Source organism: Chionomys nivalis, chromosome 4 (assembly GCF_950005125.1).
Source record: "Chionomys nivalis chromosome 4, mChiNiv1.1, whole genome shotgun sequence".
Classification (NCBI taxonomy): domain Eukaryota; kingdom Metazoa; phylum Chordata; class Mammalia; order Rodentia; family Cricetidae; genus Chionomys; species Chionomys nivalis.
The window spans coordinates 104,636,561-104,654,342 of record NC_080089.1 but is presented as its reverse complement, the minus strand read 5'-3'; the positions used below and the strand labels follow the sequence as shown (position 1 = coordinate 104,654,342).

Genomic DNA, 17,782 nt, shown 5'->3' with positions numbered 1-17,782 from the left:
CAGATCCATGAGTTTGAAGCTACCCTGGTCTACAAAGTTCCAGGATAGCCAGAAATACACAGAGAAACGTGTCTTGAAAAACCAAACCAAACCAAACAAACAAAAAAACCCAAAGACAAACAACAAAAACAAAACTATAAAAACAGATGGAACAAAATACTGAACATGATAAATTTAATCTAAATGTCAGTAATTGTGTCTTTTGTTTTGTTTTTCGTGACAGGGTTACTCTGTGTAACATCTCTGGCTGTCCTGGAACTCACTTTGTAGACCAGGCTGGCCGTAAACTCAGAGATCTGCCTGCCTCTGCCTTCTGACTGTTGGGATTACAGGTGTGTGCCACCACCGCCTGGAATAATTGTGTCATTTTAAGTGGACTAAAAGGTCCAGTTAAATGCAAAGATCATTAAATCAGATTTTCAAAGTCAAATATGCTTTCAAAAGACAAACCTCAACGGCAAATACACAGGAGAGTTCCAGGTTAAAGGTTAGGGAGAGCAGGTAATGGAAAGTACTTTTAGTGGTAGGACTCTGACTTCTAAGTATACAATGACTCCCTGAGCATGGGGCTCAGACCACGCAATACTGGATTATGTGTTTTTTATTTTGTCTTTTGACACAAGGTCTCAGAAAGTGCAGGCTCCACCTCACTGTGTAACTGAGACTACCCTTGACCTCCTGATCTTCCTGCCTCTCCACCCTCCCCTCCCCTCCCTTTCCCGGGATATGCAACACTTCTGACTATAACAGGGTCTTAAAGCTTTGGAAGGGCTATCCAGCAGTGTTCAGGATACTGTCCTTTCCCACCATCCCAAAGGACCACGCTTTTCCTTATTTTCTCTTTTGTTGGGAACTTTGAACCAGCCTGTTCACAGTTGCAAAGGGGCCCTTTCCCCACTCACGAGATAGCTGAGCTGAGCATCAGGACCCCTTAACAGGAAGGCACTTCCTTGCCTTTCCAAGTTAAGCCGGGTTTGCCGGAGTGGTAAATACACTAGGGTATCTGGCCAATCAGATGCTTCTGGATAGAAACAATCCCAGTCATCAAGCAAACCACACAGACCCTTAAGGGTTGACAGAAGTCTACCTGGTTGTTTGTTGAGCCTCAAAGAAATAAAAGGGCTCGCTAATGCGGAAAAGCTCATCTCATCTCCGCTCAGACTAATAGTTTCAAAGTCACATTTCTTTGCACAAGTTAATAAAGAGGCACCTCTTTTCACCTTATCCCGGGCAGCTATCGCTTCCACCCGGTTCACTTCGGCCCAAGCCGGAAAGCTTCCGTGAGGCATCCCTAATGTCACCACCTGTCTGAGTTCAGAGGCTGGCCTGCCTCTAGGCCCGATACCCCACAGCCTCTAGGACACGCGCCGGGGACTCTACACCGCTGTTACTCACCATTGCATGTGGAAAGTGTGGCCACAGTGGATGGCAGCCACGTCGCGGGAGTGATCGAAGAAGTCGGAGCAGATAGTGCACAGAGCGCGGATAGGCATAATGGTTAGACTCAAGTGACCAGGACAGCCCGTGAAACTGCAACAGATTCAGCTTGGTGGCCGCACCGCGGCTCCACTTCCTTCAAATTTCGCTCCACTGCACGACTTCCGGTGCTGGACCGGAAGTCATGACAACCAACCGTAGCTGATTACTTCGCTCTGATTGGACAAACTTCAGGGCGGGGAGGAGCGCTGGATCAGCAGGGATAAGAGGCCCGCCAACTGTGCAGAATCTTGGAACTTAGCGCGGCCCGCTCTTTGGGATCTCCTAGGGATGGATCCCCATTTGTGCTAGTAGTGACCTGCGATGGACTGGGGCGGAAAACAGTGACGCCGCAGGCTGATCCCTATCCCTGCTAAACTGAGTATTGTGTCAAACTAGAGCTAGTGCGAAGCGAACCAGACCTCTTCTTGCTGCACTTCGGGGCAATCTAATAGAATGACATCCCAAGGCTTATAGAATTATAGAATGGTCCCAAGGTTATGAAAAGTGATAGTGTGCCGGCAGCCACAGTTCACAAACCAGAAGGACCCCACTTTCTCAGCCTTCTCTTATGAACGGTCTTGGAAAGATGAAAACATTAAACTACACTAGCCTTGCCTTTATTCAGACATGACCCAACAGCCCTTGAAATCAGGTAGATACTAGGGCCAGTAACTTAGCTCTTATCTCCCAGGATTCCTCATGCCTGGGACTGTAGGATAATGATTTTTGGAGGCACAGATGCTTCAAAGACCAGGAAATAACAAACCCTCTTTATTATTCCCACATCAGATAATTTAAGGTCCTCCCTGAGAAAGCAACCCAGGTGAGTTCAGCAAAGCCCATCTGAGCTGAAGCAAGTCTCCGTAGGGATTCTAATGATATAGTTAGCAGTATTACTCCCCCAGAAGAAACATACATGACTCCATATTATAAAGCAGTCTGCTCCAGCAGGGGAAGACAGAGTGAAATCTTTTTGGTCTAAGTGGAAAGCATAGGTATTCACAGGAAGTAGGCATCAACATACAGCACAGAACTTTTGTGCAATCCCACCCTCTCCCCAGCCCAAAGAGGCCCACCCTGGCCACGAGCAAGGTCTCTCCCTGTAACGGTTGGTCCTGGGTGGATCCCATCTCTATGTCCAAGTTAAGACAAAGGCTCCTTGGTCCACAAGAGTTGGAAAAGCCGGGCGGTGGTGGCGCACGCCTTTAATCCCAGCACTCGGGAGGCAGAGGCAGGCGGATCTCTGTGAGTTCGAGGCCAGCCTGGTCTACAAGAGCTAGTTCCGGGACGGGCACCAAAGCTACAGAGAAACCCTGTCTCGAAAAAAAAAAAAAAAAAAAAAAAAAAAAAAAGAGTTGGAAAAGCATCAGCCCTTCAGGCGCTCACTCAGGGATAGTTCTTGGCTGAAATACATCACTCACATGGTTCTCTAGAGTCCAGAGGATCCCCAGCAACACCACCCAAGTACTCAATGGAACGGGTGACCTACACTTTCACCCCAAGCAATGCACTGAGCATCAGCCTCTTCCCTCCCCCACTGCCTCCCATGGGACAGAGGAAGCAAAGGCAAGAGGGTGGCCAGAGGCTTTGCAGGGTGACGTTTATTTGCCAGGTTCAGTAGGCACACAGCCCACCAACCTTCACATACCAGAGCAGACCCACAGGCATGCAGGGAGAAGGGCAGGACCACCATGGAGTGCCGAGCTAAGGCAAGGACCAGCGTGGCTGCCTGTTCAGGCTGTGATAGGGTTGAACCAAGGGCACCTGCCAAGAGCATCCTCCAGGACCGGGAAATCTTATTCTACTTCCTCATCCCAGCAAGAGCAACTTAACATGGCTGAGTGATATTTCAGCCCGTCATAGCAGAAATAGAGGAAAATCCTCTCCACGTTGCTGAACACAGAGCAGAAAATCTGCCGCTGTAAAGAGCAAACTCGCAAGCAGCCTATGAGGTACTGCCATGCCTCCCTGGGAGGAAGAGGATTTATGGTCTGAGCCTGCTTGAGGTGGCCACAGGTAAGATCTCTTCCTGTGGTAGTGGCATCTAGGAAGACCATAGGGGTAGTGGCATCTAGGAAGACCAGCCCTCCCTATCCCACTCAGAGGAAGAACCCAGCTAGGTTGGGGCCCTGGTGCTGGCCCTACACTGTTCTCCCAGGTCTCATCGCTGCATCCTGTTTCTCCCTTCCTTTAGAATTTCGTAAGAATCAGGATACAGAGCAACCCATTACAGGACAAAGGAAAGCAAGAAATAACACAAGGATCTTCAGAGGGCCTACCCAGGGGAAAAGATGGAAGCTTCTATCTTTCTACCCATTCTCTCTCCCACATCTGAGGATCCCCATAGCTAACATGCAGTGCCCCCAACCATGTGACCAGACTTGACTTAAAGCACACTGCCCTAGATTTCTGAGTCCTCTCGAGCAGCCAGTGTCTACCCCTAGAGCAGCTCACACTCCACAGATACACACCTTCATGTGCAGGAGCCTAACACTGCTGATAGGGCCTCGCTGGAGGACCAGCTCTCAGGGCAAGGCCACCCAATTTAGGGCCTGGGAAAGTACGAGACTTGCAGGGCCTGCCTGGGGAAATGATGAGGCAGGAAGGAAGGAGAAGGAGAGCAAGGACCCCCTGAGTTTCTTCCCTAGAGCAGCATCCCACAAGGAACAGAAACTGGTGAAGCTAGCGAAAGACAGGAAAGCCACAAGGAATCCATGCAGGGGCTAGGGCTGGCCCTGCCTCTGGCCTGCCCACCACTCACGCACATCCACATAGGAGACAAGACTGCTCTCCCATGGCCCCCAGGCATGCCCCACTGGGATGAAGGAGCTTGGGGGAGCTAGGGCATCATGCCAGTGACTCTATATACAATGAGAAGCCCATCATCCACACTCCCACCCTATTTCCCATCCCTCAGAGCCCCCAACAGGCTGCCCATTCAGCTCGTCTTCTCCCTCTGAGACTCCTGGGCACAGCCAGTAGCCTCTTCTTTACTAGAGGGAGGAGCCTGGCCTGTGGCACCCTCTAGAGCTGTGCTGTCCGGCTGGGCCACAGCCGGTTCAGGGGTGGGAGCTGCTTTTGCAGCTGGCCCGGCCCCGCTTTGGGTGGCGGGCACTGTGCTCTCTTCTGTAGCTGGTGTAGCTCTCCCGTCGGTAGCTGGTGTAGCACTCCTGTCAGTAGCTGGAGTGACACTTCCGTCAGTGGCTGGGGTGATGCTCCCATCAGTGGCTGGGGTGACGCTGCCATCTGTGGCTGGAGTAGCGCTGCCATCTGTGGCTGGGGTAGCACTACGATCTGCAGAGGCTATATTATCACTCTTGGCAGCAGCCCCGGCATCACCCTCTGTGGCTGCAGGAGCACTACCCCCAGTAGCTGCAGCTGCAGCTGCTGCAAAGGCCCCACCAGCAGCCCCAGGAGTGGCAGTGTCTGAAGCAGACTGGGCTGCAGCTGTGCCAGACTGCTCTGGTGCCCGGAGCCGTTTCATGAGAGTGGTCACTCGGACAGCCTTCTGCAAGGAGGACAGTGAAGAAAAGCTCGTGGTGAGGTTTGCCGGATCTACTCCTTCAAAACAGCTAACCCATCCCCTTCCATAGTACCCCAGTTGCCTCTGGCCACCCAGCTGCGCAGTACTTCAAGTTAAGATAATAGCAGAAGCTAGAAGCCACATATGATAGCCTGAGAAAAATTTGTGTTCAGCTGAAGAGGTGCAGCGGCAGCAAGAAACTGTGGGTGCAAGAAGAAGCACTTGGAATTGGGCCAAGAAGAAAGCGAGCCAAACCCTACCTTCCACTTGGCTCTGGCAAAGTTCTTTTCAATCTGGGCACAGACACCATCCTTGATGTTCTTATCAGAAGCGGCGTTACCAGAAATCCTAGAAAGGAGGCAAGTGCCGCAGATAGGACGCTCTGTGCTTTCATGGAGACGACACAGCCCTTCCCTCTGCGCCTCAAGGATAAGGACTCCTGGTGTAAGAAGTTCAGAGGGCAACCAGAACTTAGCCTCAACTCCCATTCTCCATGGGGCCCTGCTCACCATTCGTGGGAGATGGCCTCTTCTGCAGTGATCCGCTGGTCTTGCTCCACCTCCATCAGCCTTGTGACCAGGTCTTTGGCTGGGGACAAAGCCAGGGATGGGCTAGGCATGGGCGCCCCATCTCATTGTCTAGCTGTGATGGATGGGCTGGGGAGCAGGAGTAGAATCCAGCAGAAGCTGAGAGCAGCGCCTCCCTCCTTACTGCCCTCTGCTCTGCCCACATGCTGGCCATCTCCTCACCTGCCTGAGAAATATCGTCCCAGTATGGAGAGTCAAACTCATAGTCACCAGCCAGGATCTTGCGGAAGAGATTCTTGTCGTGGTTCTCATAGTCATCTTCCTCTACCTCCTCATAGAAGGGTGGGTTGCCTGAAAGGCTACATAGAGCAAGGTCACCTAGGGAGGCCACAGACACAACCACCCAGCCCACCTGGCTGCAAGTCCAGATATGTGCCTTTTCACTCACAGGATATACATGATGACACCAATGGCCCAACAGTCCACAGGGCGTCCATACCGCTGCCTTCCTACCACTTCTGGCGCTAAAGAAAGGAAAGTGTAGATCTGGTTAGCGTCAGGTCAACCAGGTATTGTACCATCCATCCCCACTTCCAGGGCCAGAGACTTCTCCCTATCCCAAAGTCTCTCCCTGAAGGCTGTCCCTCCACCATCCCCTGTCCCATCCCTCCTTGCCCAGATACTCCGGGGTCCCACAGGGCTCCTTGATGAGGCCATTCTCTAGCTTAGCCAGGTGGAAGTCACTGATGACAATCTTTGAGTTCTTCAGCCTGTTGTAGTACACTAGGTTTTCCAGCTGTCCAGAAGAGAATGGTGGAGCGAGGGCAGAGGTTATCATGAGGGCCTCAGAAGCTGGACAAGAGCCCAGTGTGGCACTCACTCCATTCCCAGTTACCAAGCAATCCAGTCACTCTGGCTCTGGCCTTACCTTGAGGTTCCTATGCACAATCTTGAGCGAGTGCAAGTAGGCCACAGCCTCCAAGACCTGCCGCACCACGTTGCTCGTGTCTCGCTCCGAGTAGTAGCCCTGGTCCAGGATCCAGTCAAACACCTCCCTCCCCGTGGCCCTGAGGGACACCAGCCCCTGAGCCCGGCGTGGGCAGGATCGGGGGGTAGGGCAGGAGCATTTGGGAAGCCTGACTTGTACCAGGCATTTGGCTGGGCAGGACCCAGGGCTTTGGGACCACTAGGGTTTCAAAAGTGGGTTTCTTTAGTTATAAAGGGAGGAAAAAGAAAAGGCCATAGGGGCTGGAAGATCCTGGAACCCCAGAATTGTACTCACAGCTCCAGGAAGATGAAGTATTCCTTGCGGGTCACAAACACATCTACCAGTTGCAGGATGTTAGGGTGCTTCACCCTAGTAAGAGTGAGAGGAGTCAGTATGGGGCAGGGCGAACCCAAGAGAAGCTCTGATCCCTACGGTGGGTGGTTCTAACAGACTAAGTAGGAGGAATCAGTAGTCAGGGCGGGGCGAACCCAAGAAAAGCTCTGGTTCCTACATTGGGTGGTAATAACAAGACTAAGTGGGAGGAGTCAGTAGTCAGGGCGAGGCGAGGCTAAGAAGCTCTCGTTCCTACAGTGGTACTAACTGGTACTTCCTGAGGGCCCCTGCCCTTTAAGCCCTTCCCTGCTATCTCCCATCAGTCCTCACACTCACATCTTGAGGATGCCAATCTCATTCTTGGCCGCCTTCCGCACCTTGCGGCCATCCCGCTTCTGAAACTTCTTGCAGGTATGCAGCTTGCCTGTTGTCTTGTCCTTGGCCCGGAAGATTTCACAGAACTCCTCACTGAAGTCAGCAGGCACTCTGCTTATCCTAAGCCTTGGGACAGGGGACACTCCACTCCCTCTTCCCCAATTCTGGTCAATTCACCCATCATTGCTCAATATACCCAATACTCACGTCTTGATGACCTGTCCCAAATCATATCTGTCAGTCACCTCCGACGGCTGGTTGTAGTTCTTCTTGTCACCCAGAGTCACGCACCCAAAAGGCATTGCTAGGCTCTAAGATGCAAGCAGGATGGGGTCTGGCTCAGCTGCATCATTTTCTATCCCCCAGTGCCCCACCTCCAACAACATTAAATCTGCTTTTGGGAAACCCCAGCCCAGCTCAGGTCAAGCGAAGGGCAAAGTAGGCAAACACGCATCTACTTTGCTTTTTCAGGACATACTACAACCACTCAGTCTGGCTGCCTGAAATGCAACAGCTCCAACTAAGCAAAACCTTACTAAATTGACATATTAGGAAATAGTTTTTCATTATATATAGCTGAAAAGACATACAGAGCAATTTGTTTACTTATTTAGTTCTGATTTTTGAGACAGGGTCTCACTATATAGCCCTAGCTGCCCTGGACTCAACATGTAGATCAAGTTGGTCTGGAACTTGCTGGAATCCTCCTGACTCCAATTCTCCAGCAATGGGATTAAACCATCAATTTCTTTAGGGTTAGCTAGATGGCTCACCAGTACTGGCATTTACCTCCAAACCTGAGTTTGATCTCTGGGACTCAGATGATAGAAGGAGAGAACAAACTTGTACAAATTGCCCTCTGACCTCCATGCACATACTATACTGTCCCCCCAAAATAAATAAGTGTAATTTTTTTTTTTTTTTTTTGGTTTTTTGAGACAGGGTTTCTCTGTAGCTTTGGTGCCTGTCCTGGAACTAGCTCTTGTAGACCAGGCTGGCCTCGAACTCACAGAGATCCGCCTGCCTCTGCCTCCCGAGTGCTGGGATTAAAGGCGTGCGCCACCACCGCCCTGCTAATAAGTGTAATTTTAAAACAAACAACAAACGCACAATTTCTTTAAAGTCAGGTATAATGACTCAATTCGCTATTCTGGCACTCGGAAAATGGATGCATGAGGATTAGTCTGAGGCCAGCCTGGGCTATAGTGTGATGAGGCCAGCCTGGCTCACAGTGCGAAACCCCATTTCAAAAAAGAAATGAAGCCAGGCAGTGGCGGTGCACACCTTTAACCCCAGCACTTGGGAGGCAGAGGCAGGCAGATCTGTGAGTTCAAGGCCATCTTGGTCTGCAGAGTGAGTTCCATAACAGCCAGAGCTGTTACATAGAGAAAATCTTGAAAAAACAATAAATAAATAAAATCTTTAAAATTCCACGCACAAAAATTTTTGTTCTGTTTTGTTTTTCAAGACAGGGTTTCTCTGTGTAACAGCCCTGACTGTCCTGGAACTCACTCTATAGATCAGGTTGGTCTCAGCCTGCCTTTGTCTTTTGAGTGCTGGAAAATTGTTTTAAGATTATAATATAATTATCATTTCCCCCTTCCCATTCTTCCCTCTTGCTCTAATCAAATGCATGGCCTCTTTTTCTTTAGTTGTTGTGGGGTGTGTGTGTGTGTGTTTCTGATTATATAACCTGCTAGGACCATATACTATTATTTTTTTTAAGATTTATTTATTTATTTATTATGTATACAACATTCCTTCCATGATACAACATTCTTTCCATGTATGCTTGCATGCCAGAAGAGGGAACCAGATTTCATTATAGATGACTGTGAGCCACCATGTGGTTGCTGGAATTGAACTCAGGACCTCTGGAAAAGCAGGCAGTGCTCTTAATCTCTGAGTCATCTCTCCAGCCCCCATATACTGTTATTTGAATGTACAATTTCAGGGATGACCATTTGGTATTGGATAATCAACTGGCGTGCTCTTCCGTGGGGAAGACTATCCTTCTACTCTCAGCAACTCTTAGTAGTCTGTAGTTCTTTGTCTAGGGCTGAGCTTCCCCCATACTATACTTATTTATCTCTGGTGGTCTAGAGATGCCAAATGTTGGTGAAGCTGTGGACAAAATGAACACGGTTGAAAGAGGGCACTTCCCCTTTGAAAAAGCTGGGAGACAGGTTCGGTGCACACTTGAAATCCTAGCACTTAGGAGGTAGAGGCAGGAGATCAAGGAGTTCAAGGGAGCCTCAGCTACTTGATGAGTTCAAGGGCAGCATAGGCTACAGGAGACTTTATCATAAAGGGCAGGACAGGCCCAGTTTTTGTCAGACACATATACTCTATGAGCTTCTTTTCTTTTCATGATCATTTATTTTTATGTGTATGGTTATTTGGCCTTCATGTATGCCTGTGCACAATATGTGAGCCTAGTGCTTATGGAGGCCAGAAGAGGGGGTTGGATCCCCTGGAAGAGGAGTTATAGACAGTTATGAGCTGTTGTGTGGGTGCTGGGAACTGAACCCAGGCCTTCTGGAAGAGCAGCCTGTGCTTTTTAACCACTGCACAATTTCTCAAGCCCACACTATGTACTTTAAATATTTGTTCCACTGAAATGCATACATTTGAGCCAACTGTGCCGTAGGAGATCCAGGCCAACCTGGGCTACATAGGGAGATCCTGTCAAAGAGAGGGCGGAAGGGAGAGAGGCAGGCATACATTTATGCCTCGGGACACTTGTGTAAGAATGCTCATAATTGCCATATCCATAATTGCTACAAGCTGGAAAGAGCCCAAATATCCACCAGCAGCAGGGTGTATTGTGGCATAGTCATATAATAGAATGTTATGCTGCATAGGAAATGGAGGAGCTATGGTTCTTCTCAGCCAAATAGCCTACCGTGCAAAAACAGTGTTGATAGAAGCAGGAAAGAATGCATGTAATGTGCGTCTACTGAGAGAGCTCAAAACAGGCAGAACTCACCATGCTGCTGCGGATTCCAACTCAGAAGTAACACTGTACAGAAAATAAGTTCTGGGAGTCACACACTGATTCCTCCTAAGGAACAGGCTGCCTGCATTAGGGCACCTAGGAACTTCTGGAAGACCTGTTGCTCAACCTGAATGTACTTTGTATCTTGGTAAAAATGTACTCGCCCGGATCTGGAGAGATGGTTCAGGAGTTAAGAGAGCTTGTTGCACAGTTATGAGGGCCAGAGTTTGAATCCTAGCACCCACACAAGTCAGGTCTCTCTCTCTCTCTTTTTTTTTTTTTTTTTTTTTTTTGGTTTTTCGAGACAGGGTTTCTCTGTGGTTTTGGAGCCTGTCCTGGAACTAGCTCTTGTAGACCAGGCTGGTCTCGAACTCACAGAGATCCGCCTGCCTCTGCCTCCCGAGTGCTGAGATTAAAGGCGTGCGCCACCACTGCCCGGCTAAGTCAGGTCTCTTGAATATCTTGATACCCCAGCTCCAAGGGTGGAAAAAGAGGACTTCTGGGGTTTGTGACTTCTAACTTAGCCCAAGAAAATGCAAACCCCAGGTTCAGGGAGAGACCTTGTCTCAAAGGAATAGGTGGAGAGTGATAGAGAACATTTGATGCTTCTCTTCTGGTTCCTGAGTAGCCACAGACATGAGTGCTCACACATACAGGAAAATAAATATTTGTTGGGGTTGGGTGTGGGGGCATACTTTTCTAGGACATAAAAGGAAATAGGGATTCTCTTTAGTGCAAAAAAGTGAATGTTGAAGGTGCAAATTTGTATTTTTTTCTTATTAATTTTTTTTTTGAGACAGGTTCTCATGTAATTCAAATAGGGCTCAAACTCGCTATATAGCAGAGGCTAGCCTTGGACTCCTAGTCTTTCTATCTCTATTCCTGAGTCCTAGGGTTATAGGCATGAGCCACCATCTCTGATGTTGTTCATTAATTTTCCTTTAGAATTTTTATCATAATTTCTTTGATGGATTTAGTAAATATTGAATTCAGACATGCTTGGGGTGTATCTAGAGGGAGGAGTTCTATGGTGGAGAAAATGCTTTGCCAGGAAGCATGCAAGGGTGATGCTATGGAAAGGCAAGACAAGCCTGCCTAGCGCTAAACTACTGCAGGAGTACACAGGGGACCAGGTGTGAGGCTCAGTCCAGTTATTGCTGGCTCAGTAGGCTCCAGGAACTCTGCACCTGGAGCACCGTGCCCTGCCTCCACTGCCAGTTACAGTTCAATTCTAAATTGCAGTGCTGAATGGCTGGCCCCAGCATCCAAAGGAAAAAGCACCCGCTGCCCTTGTTTTGAGGGAGATGGCAGTGTCTACCTTTATAGATCTAACCCCCGAGTTGACTTCCAAAAAGTCTGTTTAGTTTTAGTGCCAGCCTGTAGCTACACTGAGCTCTACACTGAAGCCTCACTGAAACTGCTCTGCTGCCTCTGCCTCCATAAACTGCTTGATATAGGGCCTTGAGCACCTAAAGATCCCCCTATTTGAAGACACAGTGTCAGTATCCCTTAGCAAGGAGGACTCTGCCAGCTGGGACCAAAAGTCAGACTCTAGACAAGACCTATGGACAATCCTGGCTGCCAATCGCTTTCTTCCAAGCAGAGGCCAGCTACACAATTCCCAGGGGTCACAACCCTCCCTGGAGGTCCTCCCTCAAATGTGTCCTCTGCATTAGGGATCAAATTCTGTAACTTCTTCATCCGCATTGCTTGAGCTTGGGGAATACAAATGCATTTCATCAGTGTGATTCAAGCCAGGACTCAAGCCATCAGCAAAATACCACAGAGGCAGAGGAGGCACTTTGAAGATATCGGCGGTATGTCTTTGCCACTATGTCTAAAATCCTGCCCCTGCACCTGCATAGGTGTGGCTGAAATTCTTGCAGCGGGGAGCAGGGGCTCAGCTAGCACCTCTGCCAGCCGCCCACCTCCACACGGTGACATCTGAAGGAAGAGGCCTGCATCAGTCCTCGTGTACACTAAGGGCTTTTTATTTATTTTTTCTTTTGAGGGGGAGCAGTTACCCTCCCAGGATGGAATCTGAGGATCATTCACTGGGCAGGACGATGTCACCTTGGCTTACAGGTCTCCCAGAAGGACTGGGCAGGGATCATTCTTAATTCTGTTGTTTTGTTCTTCTGTTCCCTTCCCCCCAAAGACTCCCATGGGAATCCCATTTGTCACCGCAGAGTTATTTATAACATTAAAAAGGAATCAGCAACTACCTGAATGTCCAACAACAGGTGGATTCGCCAGCTCAAGTGTGTCTGCTCAGTGGCAGGAAGTGTAGGCATTGTTAAGAGCGCTACCTACTTTGGCTGCCCTGTGGAGCAGCCTCCACACGGGCAAGGAACCAAGACCAGAGCAGAATGTTCTTCCAGTACAAATTCTGACATCATAAAGTTGTCCATGTAACAAGTTGTCTGAAACAATCCTGATGCTCCAAGGCCCAATGCAAAAGGCCCTTTTCTGAGATACCTTTTCCAAGCTCCACCTCCCTCCCTATTCCAACATCCATCTTGCCTCTGCCAAGGTGGTGTAGGTGGGAGGTTTTGTGTATGCCTGTCCCTGATTCTGGTGCCAGCTTTTGGCTCTACATATGCATTCATGTCCACGGGACCTGGGCTGGTCTTGGGGTCTGTCTCTCCCATGGAAAGCTCACAGTGTTGTCAGCCTACCACCATGTTCCACAGGTTGCAATGATGGGGACAGGGACAGATCTACTTCACCACGGCTCCCCTCTACCTTGGCCACCCAGACGTCACCCAATTATTACTCCCTCCCCAACATTCTAACAGAATTCACTTATACACCTAGATCTTTCAGGGTGAAGGGAAAAGAAAGGGGAACCATGTTTCCAATCAGGACCCGCCACCCCCACTTATTCCACCATCTGCTGCTGCCCCAGAGAGGCTGTAGGCTGTGTACAACAAGCCCCTTGGTACCTCTCAGCAACAGAGGGACTCTGGCCCCAAAACTCTAAGAGTGGGTTAGAGACAGCTTGAAGAAGGTGGGAGGCCAAGCAGAAAGAGAGTGGTATTTCTCGTCCTCATGGCCCCAAATCAACAGCCGACAAAAGTTGTTTTCTTCCCAACAACTCAGAACCTGGTCAGGCCCACATTGGCCCAGGCAGGGCACAGGAGCCCCACTGCAGCCATTATCCGGCAGACAGAATTCCTTTTTCTCTCTGCCAAGGAAATAAACAGCGCATACCTGGGGCTGCCCAAAGGGAGCATGAGAGCCGTGCAGAACTACACCACCACTGTCCTCCGCACCAGCGGGCTCTGCAAACTGCAGAGCTCAACCTCCCGTTCGTTACTGGAGCTTGGCTACTGGGCTCAGTGATTCACTGAGCCTTTGTCTATTTGGTGCCCTAGTAATAAAGTGTCCCTAGGAGCCCTACTGGATCTTTAGGCAAATTTGAGACAGGGTGAAATCCAACTGAAACAGAGGTCAAAAGACCCCACACATCGGGGCTTCCTCCATGGAAAGTAGGGGTCAGTTTGCTTCAGGTCTCACCTTTAAAATCCATAAATGAAATTTCCTGCTTGCAGTAAATCTAGAGAGGCCAGGAAGGGCCCAGGAGGCTTCCCGCTGACTCCTGACTGTAGGCAACACCTCCCAATTTAGTGGCAGCTGTGAACACCAGCCTGCAGGCACCCTTCTTTCTTTCCCTCCCTTCCTCTCCTCTCTCGGAGATTAGGACTGAGTTTCCTATTGCAAATGGACATGCCCCAGCCCAAATCCTGTCTAGCTCAAAGCTGAAGTCTCAGACACAAGTCCAGCCTCCTTCCAGTGTATGTGGTGTCAAGAGACAGGACAAGCTTCAAGCCCACTCTCTGAGTGTTTTGAGTCAGTCCTGGGGTGGGGGGAGGGGACGACGACAAGCTAAACAACCATGAATTTTCCTAGTGCTGACTCTTTCTACCTGTGTCAGGAGTACAAAGGAGCCCCTACTCACCCCTGCCCCACCCCCCTAGTCTTTGGAGCGAGCATGTAGTTCATTGCTATTTTCAGAACAGTCAGTTCTCCACATACAGGCAAATCCAAGAACCAATTGTCAGTGGCCTTAGAACCTGGGGTCCCAGTCTTTGAAGCCGCTGGAGGCCCTGCATGCCTTTGGTTGGAGGAGAGGATCTGCAGAGGAAGGCACTGGAGTAAAGGGTTGCTATGGTGATGGAAGTTTTAAACCAAGGGGAGGAGGAAGAGATAGGTATTAGTGAGGGTCCCTCTTCCCAAACTGACATTTGGCCTGACTCCTTCCCCAAGGCCTCTGTGATCCTGGTTTCCATAAGAGAGACTTCAGTAAAGAAAGAGAGGCAGAGGCACAGAGAGACAAAGGGAGACTCTATTGGAAAGAGGAGAAGGAGGCGGCAGAGTATAAAAGGGACACAGATACAAGACAGAAGCAAGCAGAAGGTTCTGAGGAGGACTCGGAGTGCCCAGCAGCAGCCTAAAACCTCCATGGCCATGTGCTCTGATCCCCTGGGCCAGGAGCTACCCTTGGCATTTAGCTTTCAAGACTTCAGCATCCCCAAGACATACACTGAACTCGGCGTGGGAGGCACAGGAAAAAGAGGTCAGCTTCTAGGAGCCTCTTGGTGGGGAAGAAGCCAGCTGTTGCAGTTCCCCAGCAGGACAGTTCCACAGCCCTTTGCCCTGTGTTATAGAAGCAGGCAAGAGAGGCCCAAAAGTTGAAGATACAAACATAGGAGGGACAGCTATTAAGTCCAGAAACCTCACTCCTTCCCTTTGCGAGCCTCCCTCTCAGAGGGCCTAGCTTTTCCCAGGGTCCCCAGCAATCTCTACCCCAATCAGCTGAACTCTCCAGGTCTTGGGTCCCCAGGGCCCTTCTTGTGGCTCAGCTTCATCCTGTCATCAGTCTTGGGCAGATCTTCTCAGGAGGGCCAAAAGCAGCACCAAAAACAGCATGGTAAGCAAGCCATACACAGGATAACAAGTGCACACCAATACGCCCCATGTCTCAGTTTCCCTGAACAGAGACCATAGGTTCCGTGGTCTTCCCTCAGAGCAGAGGCCTGACACCAGCCTATTAACTGGTGCCACCCCCTCCCAGAATACAGACACTGAGGAAGGCCTGCAGTAGATTATGTACAAAGCCAGGTAGGGCACCTGGGGATCCACACTACAAGAGGAAAGAAAGGGAGACCCCTGTCCCATCCTGGCTCTGAAAGGAATGGAGATACTAATTTCCAAGCTGAGGAAACTGAGGCCCAGAAGTCACTGGATCTGCCTGGAATCAACTCGGAGGGGGAGGGGAAGCCAGCCTAGGTCTGCAAAGGTGGTCCTGGGGGCCCTCCGAAGATAAGCCTGGTTTTGGGGGTGGTGTACAGAAGATCTAGTGTAGTACAGACTAAATAGGCGCTTTTGGTGACAAGGAGGGGCCCTGTTCTCTAGGCAGGAACCTGCTAGAGCAGGTTTGGGGTCGGGAAGCAGTTGCCAGCCCTTTTGTGGGGCTGGGGCTCAAGAGTCCAGGGTCTCCGGTCAGGCAATACAAGCTGAAGAAGACAGAAGCCAATGTTTCAATTGTCCCCTGCTGTCCCAGCCAGGGTCCCTGCTCTTCACCGTGGTACCACCCTGACCCCCTTCCCCAGTGCTGCTGGCTCGCCCCCGCTGGCACAGCAACACACATGCGGGAGGCACACGTGTGAGCACCAAGCCCCGCACCTCCCAGCAGGAACATGTGAGCCCCGCACCCCTACCTCGCACGTGTGTCCATGCACCGCCCCCCACCCCTCAAATGACCCTCAAGATAAGGCTCAGAAGCCTGAACTTGGTTGGGGGGCATTGGTATACTCGGGTTTAGAACCTCCTCCCCCAGCCCCGCAACAGCCCCGCCCAGCCCCCTCCGGATTGTTGCCCATAAAGAACTCTCCGTTGTCATGGAAATTAGTGACTGCCAAAACGGAGGGAGGGGGCCCCCCAGGGACAGTTGGGAGGGGCTGGAGACTGCTCTGGGAACGAGGGTGGACTGCTCGGCCCCAGGACCTTACCCCTATAAGAGGAACCACGAATCTTCGAGGGTTCATGTTTTTTTACATTTCGGAGCTGCAGAGGCTTTTTCTGGGACCCTCCCAAGCCGTCCAAGGTAATGGGGGGAACTTTAGCCCAGCCCCGCATGCCACCCCACCTCACATCTGCAGAAACCTCGCGCTGTGCCCCTGCTGGGACCCCCAGAGTCCTCGCGGCGATCGCGCGCATCCTGCGCGGGGATTCTCTAGCCACGGAAACAATCTCTCATGACCCCCACAACGTGCATCCAGGAGGCGCCCTCCCCACCGGCCCAGCCCTCCCTGCTCCGCACCTGCAACGCTGGTCGGTCACAGTGAGGAAGCGATAACCGGCTCAGCAGGGCTCCGGGGGCGGCCGGCAGAATCCGCTCCGGGCACGCGGGGCAGACGCGGCGCCAGCTGCAGCCGCTTCGACTCCAGAACCTCCAGCATCGCCAGTCGCTCTCTGGCAGCGGATTCGCACCCCGGGCCGGGGGCGGGCTGGGGGCGGGGCCTCCTCACCCGGCCCGCCCCCACCCTGGCAGACCCGGAGACTGGAATCCCACTTAAGGGAGGGCATATGCAGGTTGGCAGCGGAGCTGGCGAACACCTGCAAGGCTCCCTTAGGCCATCGGACTCTAAACCCAGCAACAGGAGGCGAAGGGGGCCTTCCCAGTCCCAAAGTAGAGAGTAAGGAGTATGTGGGGGGGAGGGGGGAGGATTGGAGACCAGCCTGAGTTCTGGAGCTGTACAGATGTCTCCCAACTAGAAGACCCAGGAGACTAGGGTCATGCCCTGTTTCCCAAACCTAATCCAAAGGGCTGGACCTATTTAGAACCTAGAGCACCCCCTAGCTAGGAATAAACATACAGGGGTGTAATTGTGGTCAGTTTGGGAATAGACAAGATGCCACAGTGAGGACCTCAGACCATCATCCTACCACCAATTCCTGCAAGGCCAAAGTCTTTCCCAACTAAATTCCCAGCCAGGTTGGCTGGCTCAGTGAGCCTCCTCTGATGCAGTATGGGGTTTTCTTTCTTCTCTTTGTAATAATCCTAACACATTCCAAGCATCGTGACCCAGGTGATCTAGGATATGGGGTCCTGGAACTACTAGAAAGGAGTTTTGAATAAAGCCCTTAAACATGTTTCTGTCCTTTGTCAGGGAAGCAAATGGACCCAAAGCCCATCCCACTGCCTTCAAGTCTTGAGGACTATCCTGAGACAATAAATAAAGGCCAATTTTAGGTTTTTCACTGTCTGAATCTGGGCTTCATCCCATCTTGCCCTTCTAGCGAGTTGCCTGGCCCAACCATCATGAGAAGAGGGTCACATGATGATTGAGGTTCCTTACATCACTACCCAAAACTGATGACAGAAGGGAACAACCAAGTAAAGTTGGGACTGGAACCAGAAGATTGCCATAGAATTGATGTCTCAAGGCTTCTGGATAATTTCCTCCAGAGGGGCTTGTTGAACCCTTCAGACCTTTGTCAAGACAGCGTTTCTCTGTGTAACCCAGGCTGTCCTCAAACTCACAGAAATCCAC

The 17,782-nt window shown here is 50.8% G+C and overlaps 2 protein-coding genes across 2 annotated transcripts in view; both read right to left on the bottom strand.

The window, feature by feature from the left end:
• Nucleotides 1-1,584, bottom strand: part of Traip (TRAF interacting protein) — a 28,388-nt gene extending 26,804 nt beyond the window's left edge. The window contains exon 1 of the mRNA XM_057767727.1: nt 1,396-1,584. Coding sequence (XP_057623710.1) covers nt 1,396-1,493 — 98 coding nt within the window. The 5' untranslated portion in view covers nt 1,494-1,584. The remainder of the gene's footprint in view (nt 1-1,395) is intronic.
• Nucleotides 1,585-2,229: 645 nt separating this feature from the next.
• Camkv (CaM kinase like vesicle associated) lies at nt 2,230-16,733 on the bottom strand. Its single transcript, XM_057768158.1, has 11 exons — nt 16,549-16,733; nt 7,433-7,536; nt 7,187-7,318; nt 6,812-6,886; nt 6,458-6,596; nt 6,205-6,325; nt 5,978-6,053; nt 5,752-5,888; nt 5,512-5,590; nt 5,263-5,350; nt 2,230-4,987 (listed from the first exon to the last, which is right to left on the bottom strand). Exons 2-11 carry the CDS (start codon nt 7,525-7,527, stop codon nt 4,418-4,420), a joined length of 1,512 nt encoding a protein of 503 aa, XP_057624141.1. The 5' UTR covers nt 7,528-7,536; nt 16,549-16,733; the 3' UTR covers nt 2,230-4,417.
• Between the last annotated feature and the right edge of the window lie 1,049 nt (nt 16,734-17,782).